The following is a 13365-nucleotide window of genomic DNA, read 5'->3' as shown; positions in this document are numbered from 1 at the left end:
TCGTTATAACAGGCGTGGCTTAGTTAATAAACACATGCCTATGAATATTCCCTTAACCAATGAAAAAACACTCTTATTGTAGGCGTTACTTTGACGTTTGTGTTCATATGTTTATTGATTTATACTCGACAGCAAAAGACCGCCTCATTTTCTCTGGTTTCAGTTGATAATACAGAAAATTGATAAAATCATGCCTGATAATTTAGATGTAATTGTAAAAGTACAGTGTGATGTAGGTTTTTCTAAGCAGTAAATATTTCGTCATTCAATGATCAAAAAATTTATTTAATTTTCGCTGAATTTTGATCCAATTTTTACTATACAGCGGGCTGCTATACAAGCTTGTTGCATTTTCCGCTCTGTAACAATCAATAACAGTATTTAGTACCTCAACCATTCCTGTCGGACACCTCGCTGTAATTGGCTAACACTCTAACTAGTCAATAAAGCTTAACGAATATTAATGAGTTTGTCTGATGTGAATTAAACTCGATAATTTCTTTTTCTATATTATGCTTCCTGAAGCATTACTCAGCATTGTTAAATTTTGTCGTGGACTATTAATCAAAATAAAAGGGTTCTTTCTAAAGAAATTATGTAGATAATTTGTAAATGAATCTTGTATCCTCACCATACGCACACACTCAATGTTTCCGTCTGATCCTGGCCCAGCATTACAAAAGTACCAGATGAAGAATGGCAATTTTAGAAAATGATTATTCGTTTGTATTGTTATTCGCTCGATAATTAGATGACAATCAAACATCTTAATTGTAAAACTTGCACCAACAAGAAAGAGTAATCATTGTTTCAAGCAATATCATTTTGAATTTGAAAGAAAATCAATAATACACATATATTCAACTACTACCAAAAATACTATTCTTACTGTATCTTATTGGTTTTTTAGTACTGATTTTAGTACTGTTTTAGTACTGTTTTAGTACTGTTTTTATGTTAGTTGATTGTGTTTGAGTTCTCTGTGTCTTGATAAAGGGCCGGATTGCCTCCGAAATTTGACATTGTTCATTGTCCACAGTTAGAATTACTCCTTTCCCTACATAAATTGAGATACTATTTTTCTATTATTTTTATATATTCATATTATTAAATTATCAATTAAATATTTTGACAAAGTTGTAAAGCACTATTTCTTCCTAATCTATATAGATACCATGTACATGCAGATTTATATATTCAATTACGTGTTAATCAAATGGGATTACGTTGATGTTAATGGTTCTTCATGTAGTCGTATAAAAATTTTATACTGAAAAGTTAAAATTAAAATTTCATTATCGTTTACTGAATTTTGCTTATTATCATGTATTCGTTTGTTTGTTTGTTTTCCTTGTTTATAATTTAATCTTCACCTGAGAATCTATCACTACCAATGGTAATGGTGTCTCCTTGGTACCCATCCTTACATGACCCAGGCTGTTGGTGTCTCCTTGGTACTCGTCCTTACATTACCCACACTGTTGATGTCTCCTTGGTACCCGTCCTTACATGACCCAGACTGTTGGTGTCTCCTTGGTACCCGTCCTTACATTACCCACACTGTTGATGTCTCCTTGGTACCCATCCTTACATGACCAAGGCTGTTGGTGTCTCCTTGGTACCCGTCCTTACATTACCCACACTGTTGATGTCTCCTTGGTACCCATCCTTACATGACCAAGGCTGTTGGTGTCTCCTTGGTACCCGTCCTTACATGACCCAGACTGTTGGTGTCTCCTTGGTACCCGTCCTTACATGACCCAGACTGTTGGTGTCTCCTTGGTACCCGTCCTTACATTACCCACACTGTTGATGTCTCCTTGGTACATGTCCTTACATGACCCAGACTGTTGGTGTCTCCTTGGTACTCGTCCTTACATGACCAAGGCTGTTGGTGTCTCCTTGGTACTCGTCCTTACATGACCCAGACTGTTGGTGTCTCCTTGGTACCCGTCCTTACATTACCCACACTGTTCATGTCTCCTTGGTACTCGTCCTTACATGACCCAGACTGTTGGTGTCTCCTTGGTACCCGTCCTTACATTACCCACACTGTTGATGTCTCCTTGGTACCTGTCCTTACATGACCCAGGCTGTTGGTGTCTCCTTGGTACATGTCCTTACATGATCCAGACTGTTGGTGTCTCCTTGGTACCCGTCCTTATATGACCCAGACTGTTGGTGTCTCCTTGGTACCCGTCCTTACATGACCCAGGCTGTTGGTGTCTCCTTGGTACCCGTCCTTACATGACCCAGGCTGTTGGTGTCTCCTTGGTACCCGTCCTTACATGACCCTAACTGTTGGTGTCTCCTTGGTACCCGTCCTTACATGACCCAGGCCGATGATGTCTCATTGGTACCCGTCCTTACATGACCCTAACTGTTGGTGTCTCCTTGGTACCCGTCCTTACATGACCCAGGCTGTTGTTGTCTCCTTGGTAACCGTCCTTACATGACAACACTTGGTGTCTCCTTAATGCTTTAAAAAGTTAAACAATACTTAATTTTCCAAAGATAATGCTATTTTCTTCTGGGTTTTTTTTTTCGGGAATCACAAAGTGGTCACTACTCAATAGTCATTTATTTCCTTAAGTTAATTTTCCACATTAAATATACACGTCACAAGTACGGTATTTAGTTCTGGTCTAGTATGTTGTACATTTATAATTCGATTTCTTAATCAGATCACACATTGAAGATAGCCACAAGGTCACCTAAGTCGTTTATTAGCATTACAGACTGAGGCGAGGTGTGAATGTGACAAACGTAACAACTGGCTGTGTATGAAGAGTTGCGTGCACGGGTTATAAACTTAATAGTCTCCTTTATTGTCAACTGATTAAATATGTAACGTCAACATAAAATCCTTGTAAGTTATAATTCCTGTCCAGTCTACCGGTAAATGACTCTAAATCTGATTAAATTAACATAATACAAATACACTTAACGGACGTCAGATTGGGGGATTTCATGTTATTTTTTTTTTGTAAGTTTACCAATCCCAAATTTCATGACAATCTTAAAATTTAGCAAAGCCATATTTATAAGTTGAACGATAGCCTCATTAACAAACAAACGTCATCACATCTTTTAAAAATAGTGTCCTTCAGGTGGGACGTAAACAATCGTAAGAGGCGACAAAATTGATCTGATATTTTCTATTCTTTCAAGCAACTTTAATACATGTTTGTCTCCCTTGAAACTGCCTCAGTTTTGGTCTTTAGTTAAACATTCGCCGCTGTGAGGAAGGCTTTGAGTTCTGTTCCCTGCACAGATATATCGGAGTCTTTAAAAAAGGTATTTATTACTCCTGCTTAGTGCTGAACGTTTTTGGGAGTGGAACGCCTGGTTCACCCGTCTCAGTACGATTCAGTGAGATAGCACTATAAAATCAGCATTTGTTCCGCGCTATCACAGAGACAAACACGAACACACCGTATCCTCCCAACACACACTGAAGGCATGTATCTCGCACACATGGAGGCTGTCCTTAAATTACCTTAGCTGTTGTTAGAACGTTAAACAATGCAAACCAAACCAAATCACAGCTTCAATCAACAAATAAACGTCATCATAACCTCTTCACCAAATAAACGTAATCATAACCTCATCATCAGATCAACGTCATCACAATCTCATCAACCAACAAACCTCATCACCGTCTCATCAACCAACGAACGTCATCACAGTCTCGTCAACCAACAAACGTCATCACCGTCTCATCAACCAACAAACGTCATCACAGTCTCATCAACCAACAAACGTCATCACAGTCTCATCAACCAACAAACGTCATCACAGTCTCATCAACCAACAAACGTCATCACAGTCTCATCAACCAACAAACATCATCTCATTCCCATCAACCAACAAACGTCATCACCGTCTCATCAACCAACAAACATCATCTCATTCTCATCAACCAACAAACGTCATCACAGTCTCATCAACCAACAAAAGTCATCACAATCTCATCAACCAACAAACGTCATCACCGTCTCATCAACCAACAAACGTCATCACCGTCTCATCAACCAACAAACGTCATCACAGTCTCATCAACCTACAAACGTCATCACAGTCTCAACAACCAACAAACGTCATCACAGTCTCGTCAACCAACAAACGTCATCACAGTCTCATCAACCAATAAACCTCATCACCGTCTCATCAACCAACAAACGTCATCACAGTCTCGTCAACCAACAAACGTCATCACAGTCTCATCAACCAACAAACGTCATCACAGTCTCATCAACCAACAAACGTCATCACAGTCTCATCAACCAACAAACGTCATCACAGTCTCATCAACCAACAAACGTCATCACCGTCTCATCAACCAACAAACATCATCTCATTCCCATCAACCAACAAACGTCATCACCGTCTCATCAACCAACAAACATCATCTCATTCTCATCAACCAACAAACGTCATCACAGTCTCATCAACCAACAAACGTCATCACAGTCTCATCAACCAACAAACGTCATCACAGTCTCATCAACCAACAAACGTCATCACAGTCTCATCAACAAACAAACGTCATCACAGTCTCATCAACTAACAAACGTCATCACAGTCTCATCAACCAACAAACGTCACCACAGTCTCATCAACCAACAAACGTCACCACAGTCTCATCAACCAACAAACGTCATCACAGTCTCATCAACCAACAAACGTCATCACAGTCTCATCAACAGATAAACGTCATCACAGTCTCATCAACCAACAAACGTCATCACAATATCATAAACCAACAAACGTCATCTCATTCTCATCAACAAACAAACGTCATCACAGTCTCATCAACCAACAAACGTCACCACAGTCTCATCAACCAACAAACGTCATCACAGTCTCATCAACCAACAAACGTCATCACAGTCTCATCAACCAACAAACGTCATCACAGTCTCATCAACCAACAAACGTCATCACATTCTCATCAACCAACAAACGCCATGACAATCTCATCAACCAACAAACGTCATCACAGTCTCATCAACCAACAAACGTCATCACAGTCTCATCAACCAACAAACGTCATCACAATCTCATCAACCATCAAACGTCATCACAATCTCATCAACCAACAAACGTCATCACTGTATCATCAACCAACAAACGTCATCACAATCTCATCAACCAACAAACGTCATCACAGTCTCAACAACCAACAAACATCATTACCACGTCATCAACAAACAAACGTCATCACAGTCTCATCAACCAACAAACGTCACCACAGTCTCATCAACCAACAAACGTCACCAGTCTCATCAACCAACAAACGTCATCACAATCTCATCAACCAACAAACGTCATCACAGTCTCATCAACAAACAAACGTCATCACAGTCTCATCAACCAACAAACGTCACCACAGTCTCATCAACCAACAAATGTCACCACAGTCTCATCAACCAACAAACGTCATCACAGTCTCATCAACCAACAAACGTCATCACTGTGTCATCAACAAACAAACGTCATCACCGTTTCATCAACAAACAAACGTCATCACTGTGTCATCAACCAACAAACCTCATCACCGTCTCATCAACCAACAAACGTCATCACAGTCTCATCAACCAACAAATGTCATCACAGTCTCATCAACCAACAAACGTCATCACCGTCTCATCAACCAACAAATGTCATCACAATCTCATCAACCAACAAACGTCATCACAGTCTCATCAACCAACAAACGTCATCACAGTCTCATCAATCAACAAACGTCATCACTGTCTCATCAACCAACAAACGTCATCACTGTCTCATCAACAAACAAAAGTCATTTCATTCTCATCAACCAACAAACGTCATCTCATTCTCATCAACCAACAAACGTCATCTCAACCTCATCAACCAACAAAAGTCATTTCATTCTCATCAACCAACAAACGTCATCTCATTCTCATCAACCAACAAACGTCATCACAGTCTCATCAACCAACAAACGTCATCACAGTCTCATCAACCAACAAACGTCATGACAATCTCATCAACCAACAAACGTCATCACTGTGTCATCAACCAACAAACGTCATCACAGTTTTATCGACCTACAAACGTCATCACAGTCTCATCAACCAACAAACGTCACCACATTCTCATCAACCAACAAACGCCACGACAATCTCATCAACCAACAAACGTCATCACAGTCTCATCAACCAACAAACGTCATCACTGTGTCATCAACCAACAAAAGTCATCACAGTCTCATCAACCAATAAACGTCATCACAGTCTCATCAACAAACAAACGTCATCACTGTCTCATCAACAAACAAACGTCATCACTGTCTCATCAACCAATAAACGTCATCTCATTCTCATCAACCAACAAACGTCATCTCATTCTCATCAACCAACAAACGTCATCTCATTCTCATCAACCAACAAACGTCATCACAGTCTCATCAACCAACAAACGTCATCTCATTCTCATCAACCAACAAACGTCATCTCATTCTCATCAACCAACAAACGTCATCTCATTCTCATCAACCAACAAACGTCATCTCATTCTCATCAACAAACAAACGTCATCACAGTCTCATCAACCAATAAACGTCATCACAGTCCCATCAACCAACAAACATCATCACAAACTCATCAACCAACAAACGTCATCACAGTCCCATCAGCAAATAAACATCAAATACATAAACAAGATATCTACAGGTGATTATAAAAAGGGATTCTGAAAAGTTTTTACAATTTTACAATTCGATACTGTCCAAAATGTCGTTTCTTGCTTAGATCTGATTGAAATCTAGTATCAGTTCAATGTTGATAGAATCAATGAATTCTGAAAAAATTAATGTACAGTGTCTGAAAAAAATTAATGTACAGTGTATAGTACATGTTCATGCAATAAAAATTTGTGGTACCGAGCTGTTTCCTGTAAAGTACATATGTTGTTCCTCCGATATATACTTACCGGAACCAAGTGACAAGGTCACGGGCTACTTTTCTCCTTCAACCAACCAATGCAGAGCCGACATTCAATAAGTTTTATCTCTTTTGAATTTTGTTTATTCATTTCATTTTTCATAGATATTGTCATATTTTATAGTCATTCCATACTTAAAAGTTCATTTTCCTTTACGAATTGATGAATAGTGAAGGGTAAATACAAACGTCTTATTCGTCAAACTTTTGTTTTTAATTTCGGCAAATACAATATGTGCGAAATTACAATTGTTCGTGACAGAATGGCTCCTCCACCTGGTGGCAGAAATACAGATGTCACCGTTAAATCTGAATCATCCATTTTGATTTGTTTTCCATTAGATGGAACAAATATCCAGTATGATCTTATAAAGGCTTGGTATCTTCTGGTACCGACACTTAAAATTGATAGCGAATCCCAAACATTAATCTTCATTAAGTGCGGAGCTATAACACAAAAAAGAAACAACAGGCTCGCAGAAAATGAAAAAAAAGAATGTTGATCTTTAGTATGATCGACTTAGCGTGTAAATAAAATTAATGTAAGATTTGCTTTAGTTGTATTAATATAGTTTACGTGTGTTTTTGTATTGTTAACGGCTATATCGACCTTCAATAGGACAATGTCCTTAGTCTTGAGTTCCCAGTGTCACATCTGGGACATTTGTATATTTTGAAGACTAGATTATCACCAAAAGACGACGGCCATGTCAACACACTATTTAGTTATACAATGTATGTATATGTCAGAAATGTATCTGATTTTGACTGGCGTGATCAATAACGATTCGTTTTTTTATTGTAATCCTTGTTAGATTCCAATCTAACAATGCTATCTTGTACTGAGACCAGAATGGTTGTCAACCAAATGTTCAATCCGCGAAAACCACAAAATTATATCGTAGTTTTAAAATGTCAATTAATTTTACGTTTTAGTACAGTTGTATATAGATCCCATTAGGACTGGGAAAGATTCACGGGTATCCTTTTTATAAGGACTGGGAAAGATAAAAAAAACAAACAAACAAACAAACAAACAAACACTATTCGCGTCTTCAGAAAAAGGTTATGACCTCTTCGAGAAGAAATGTAATCAACATTAACTTGAATTCATAATGGAATTAACAAACATCGTTTTTCGCTTATCTTGACCTTGGCTAGCCTGAGCTAAAAATACAGGTACATGTAATGTATCACGTGACCTATTGTGATTCCCTTAGTACCAAATAAATCGCCATAGTCCATAGATGCGCTGTGTGTTGTCAAGGTATTGTCATTGCCTATATGTAGTCAATCAATGCCATATGAAATAAAGTAATATTGACAAATCAAAATAGGAATTTTACACTACCTATACAATCCATGTAACTTGTCGTCGTGGAAGTTTGTTTTTACTTTAAACGGATACAATTTTCTTCCACCAGCGCATCGGAGGACCACTTTTATAGAAACAAGATTTCAGTTGTCAATTGGTACATAGAATTAATTAAGACATTGTAAAAGTTGGTCCTCACATGCGCTCTATGTCAAAAAATGATTTGAATTCAGGAAAAGACCCCTGGAAGTTGCAAATAGCCTGGTGATACAATGATACTGTTAATTCAATTAAACATCCAATGCAATTAACAAACACATTTTTTTTACAAATATGAATATTTACATCATTATGTTACAGATTTAAGTTTTTATTTAAAACCTCTTGACATTTATTTCATTTTATTTTTAAACCGGGCACCTTTAGATAAAACATGTCAATATACGCAATACCTTTCAAATCGACACACCGTGCCATGAAGAAATTTCAACACCAATGATCCTATCGTTGCTAAGCTGTCCATGGCGTTGATGATGTCATTTTTTCAGCAGGATAACACACAATCGCACATCAGGCGTGTCAGTAGAACGTTTCTGCATCAGAATACCGTGTCGGTGCTAGATTAGTCCTTACAAACACCTCATTTGTTACAAGTCGACCATTTTTAGGATATTTCAGGCTAGAGAATGTTAAAATTCAGCCGGTCGACTTGCAGGATTTGTCCAAAGATTTGTTCCATGTATTAGAGAACATCTCTGGTCACGATATCCTTCAGATTACAAGTTCCATATATAAAACGCTGCTTACATGTACCTAGCAAACGGTGGTCATAGGTCTCAACCTTCTTTTAGTTTAAACAATATTTTATTCAAATACACTTACACACTATATACAACAATACAATTTCCACTTTCACGTTTTTCCTTTTTTTTCATCATGTCTATGCTGTTATGTAACGTCAATCTATATACACTTTTATGTATAAAGGTGTGTCTTGACACTTGTTTCTGATTCTTTTTTGTATCATTTATATGTTGTATATACATGTATATATATTGTTAAATGGAAATTGACAAATAAGCACAGTTTATACTAACAATACAATTACAACTATCAGTAGACTTAGAAAACAAGCTATAAACTTATAAAGCAATTCCCCAGCCTCTTTATTTCAATAAACTTTATGACAAAATATTGATAACAAACAACAGTTCGAGTTACTGAGTATGGAATATTTCCAGTGTTCGAGTTACTGAGTATGGAATATTTCCAGTGTTCGAGTTACTGAGTATGGAATATTTCTAGTGTTCGAGTTACTGAGTATGGAATATTTCTAGTGTTCGAGTTACTGAGTATGGAATATTTCTAGTGTTCGAGTTACTGAGTATGGAATATTTCCAGTGTTCGAGTTACTGAGTATGGAATATTTCTAGTGTTCGAGTAACTGAGTATGAAATATTTCCAATGTTCGAGTTACTAAGTATGAAATATTTCTAGTGTTCGAGTTACTGAGTATGAAATATTTCCAGTGTTCGAGTTACTGAGTATGGCATATTTCCAGTGTTCGAGTTACTGAGTATGTAATATTTCTAGTGTTCGAGTTACTGAGTATGAAATATTTCCAGCGTTCGAGTTACTGAGTATGTAATATTTCCAGCGTTCGAGTTACTGAGTATGAAATATTTCCAGTGTTCGAGTTACTGAGTATGAAATATTTCCAGTGTTCGAGATACTGAGTATGAAATATTTCCAGTGTTCGAGTACCTGAGTATGAAATATTTCCAGTGTTCGAGTTACTGAGTATGAAATATTTCCAGTGTTCGAGTTACTGAGTATGAAATATGTCCAGTGTTCGAGTACCTGAGTATGAAATATTTCCAGTGTTCGAGTTACTGAGTATGAAATATTTCCAGTGTTCGAGTACCTGAGTATGAAATATTTCCAGTGTTCGAGTACCTGAGTATGAAATATTTCCAGTGTTCGAGTTACTGAGTATGAAATATTTCCAGTGTTCGAGTTACTGAGTATGAAATATTTCCAGTGTTCGAGTTACTGAGTATGGAATATTTCCAGTGTTCGAGTACCTGAGTATGAAATATTTCCAGTGTTCGAGTTACTGAGTATGGAATATGTCCAGTGTTCGAGTTACTGAGTATGGAATATGTCCAGTGTTCGAGTTACTGAGTATGAAATATGTCCAGTGTTCGAGTACCTGGTTGGACTGAATGTTTACTTCGAGATATCAGAGTTCGATATAACGCCGTCTTTAACCTATTAATATTTTTTTCTGGGAAATATTTTTAAAATCAATTTATTTCATAAATATTACCCAAAAGATCGGACGCGCGTTGTCTGAACTTAACAACGTCCTCTCCATCATATAAGTATACATATGCAAAACTTAGCAATGGTCTTATGATAATCAGTAGATAATATATTAACATACTATTTAGATGGAGCAGAAACAGTACAGGTAAAAAGAAAAAAAGATGATGATAGCTTAAATGAGAGCACAGTAGAGGAATTAACGACTAGGTAGATGACACTATGAATAATAATTACCTGTACTTACGTTTACATTTTGCTATCAAAAATAAGTATTTGAACATGCTTAGAAAAAGCTTCGTTTGATTTCCCAATGTATATATTTTTATTTATTTTTATTTCTTATTCTTTTATTTTAATTTTTTTTTTTTGCTGAGTATGCATAGTGACTCCGCTCTCCATAATTTTTCAAGGTACGTCGACATTAAACAAAAATCTAGAAGTAATTTATCGCTCCTTATCAACGTCTTCTCCATAATACAGGAACATATAGGCAAAACTTAATTTGACTTAATCAGGATAAAATAAAGTTTGCATATAATATTACAAACGAAAAAAAAACAGGAAACTAGAACAGGAGCCAGAAATTAGAAATCAGAAGAATTTAGAAATAAGAAAATAGAAAAATTAAATAATCAGAAAGTAGAAAAATTTAGAAATCAGAAACTTGAATTTAGAAATCAGAAACATTAAGAATTTAGAAATCAGAAACTAAAAGAATTTAGACATCAGAAACTAGAAGAATTTAGAAATCAGAAACTAGAATTTAGAAATCAGAAGCATTAGAAATCTAGACATCAGAAACCAGAAGAATTTAGAAATAATGTAGAAATCAGAAACTGGAAGAATTTAGAAATCAGAAACTTGAAGAACTTTCCTCACACAAAAAGCTTATCAAAATGTATATATATATTTAATTCATTTGTATATTTCATATCGTTTCGTCTTACTGATTAAAATACGCTCGTAGAATCTGTTGCAACCCTGATGTTAATTGATTTATGATTGATAAATACAAATTATTTTCAAACATCTAGGGCCTCCCTGTAATTATATATATAAGAAAAGAAATATTTTCAAATTTTTTTTTTTAAAAATCAAAAATGTATCAACGGGTTTATATTGTCTTGAATTTACATGGATAAAGATCATTCAAGTATATGTAGATGTATTGTTTTACGGAAAATGCTTTCAGGTAGCACACCACAGTAAGACAGCCTGGCCATGGGCAATTTTTTTGTTAAGCAAATAACTCCTGTATTATGATATGCATAAAAAATGAAAAAATAAATGTACACTATAATTGGTATATTCAGTATGAAGTAGTACATACAGGCTTCACATTTATTAAAACAAAAATCAATAAATTGGTTCCGGATTTTAAATATCCGGATTTTCCGAACGTGTGTTTACACAGGAAATTTAGTTTTACAGCGCAAAATGGAAGCCCACAGAAAAGGTAAGATAGCGGAAAAACTTAATTTACAACATATGTCCAAACAAGATTAATTCTGTCTTTGGGATAGAGATATTTAATTTTAAATAGGTTTCAGAAAAAAAAGTGTGTAGAGAATTGTGCCATTTTGGGTCAAATATCATAATATTTTGCAATTTTTGAGAATTTTTTAAGCTGTTACCATGGTATTCACAGCTCTAAAAATCACAGAAAATATCAGTTTACTTATCCTTCAGAGCTCTATTAAAATTGTAAATGTTGTACAGATTTCAAATATATATACTTTATTAGAGGTTATATGTAAGGTTAACTGGCAATGTTTACATATCTAAAACATGTGCCATATTTTTCAGAATTTGGCATTTTTACTGTACACTGCTACCTCAGCCCCTTAAACCTGTTGATTGTGAGAATTTGTATCTTGTAAAATGTAAATGTATACTTTATTTATTTTACAACAATTGCGAAAAAGCTGCATCAACTTATATTAATCACGTTTGTTGACCCGAATTGAAGCACACATTGGGTCTAAGCGTAGGAGGAAACTAGAGAACCCAGCGGAAACTAGAGAACCCAGCGGAAACTAGAGAACCCAGCGGAAACTAGAGAACCCAGCGGAAACTAACGTGATCGGGCAGGTGACCCCATATCTTTTCACGTCCGATCAGGGAATCGAACCCCGGCCGCTTAGATTGCAGGCACGTGTGTTATCAATCCGACCACCCTGTATCTTTATATACCTTAATACATATTGCATCCTGATAAGGAATGAAATAAAACTGAAGCCTCAAATTTTAAAATTGTTTGTACTGAATTAAAAACATTTTGTCTAAAAAGGGATTTTACACGCATATGAGTTTTAAAATTGGAATAGAGAAATCTGAAGTGTCGTCGGTTTTAATAATTATAAAAGACGTTCTCGTAAATATAAGTTTGAATGATTATGTGAAATGAGCATGGCTTTAAAACGGTTTCCCACATAGTGCGCATTCACCTGTATACATATTCTTACGGTTATATACAGTCACTTCAGTAATCTATTGAAGTATGCGATTCTTGGGTCTATCTCCAAAAACCAAGGGTTCCTCTTTCGATATATAAATCAGCTGATGATATAGAGTGTGAAACCCTTCAGTTTCGAAGACGCATTTGGTTCGAGCATATTTCATAATTGTAACAGGTGTCATGATAAGTTATAATTATTTCACTTCCTCTGCTAGGGATCGAACCCGGAACCTCTGGCTTATCAGTCTTGCTCTCAACCGATCGAGTGAAGTAGACGTTCTCTTTGGCTGAGT

At 36.2% G+C, this 13365-nt stretch overlaps 1 protein-coding gene across 1 annotated transcript; it reads left to right on the top strand.

Moving 5' to 3' along the window:
* The first annotated feature begins 3525 nt into the window (after positions 1-3525).
* On the top strand, positions 3526-4713 carry LOC117338916 (probable basic-leucine zipper transcription factor L). Its single transcript, XM_033900280.1, has one exon. It carries the CDS (start codon positions 3526-3528, stop codon positions 4711-4713), a length of 1188 nt encoding a protein of 395 aa, XP_033756171.1.
* The last annotated feature ends 8652 nt before the right edge of the window (positions 4714-13365 follow it).

The sequence above is a fragment of the Pecten maximus genome, chromosome 12, assembly GCF_902652985.1.
Source record: "Pecten maximus chromosome 12, xPecMax1.1, whole genome shotgun sequence".
NCBI lineage: Eukaryota > Metazoa > Mollusca > Bivalvia > Pectinida > Pectinidae > Pecten > Pecten maximus.
This window is presented reverse-complemented; position numbering and strand designations above follow the sequence as displayed.

Bases quoted from the DNA above. Each gene is read 5' to 3' on its own strand.
- LOC117338916 (XM_033900280.1), top strand. From the start codon at position 3,526: ATGCAAACCAAACCAAATCACAGCTTCAATCAACAAATAAACGTCATC.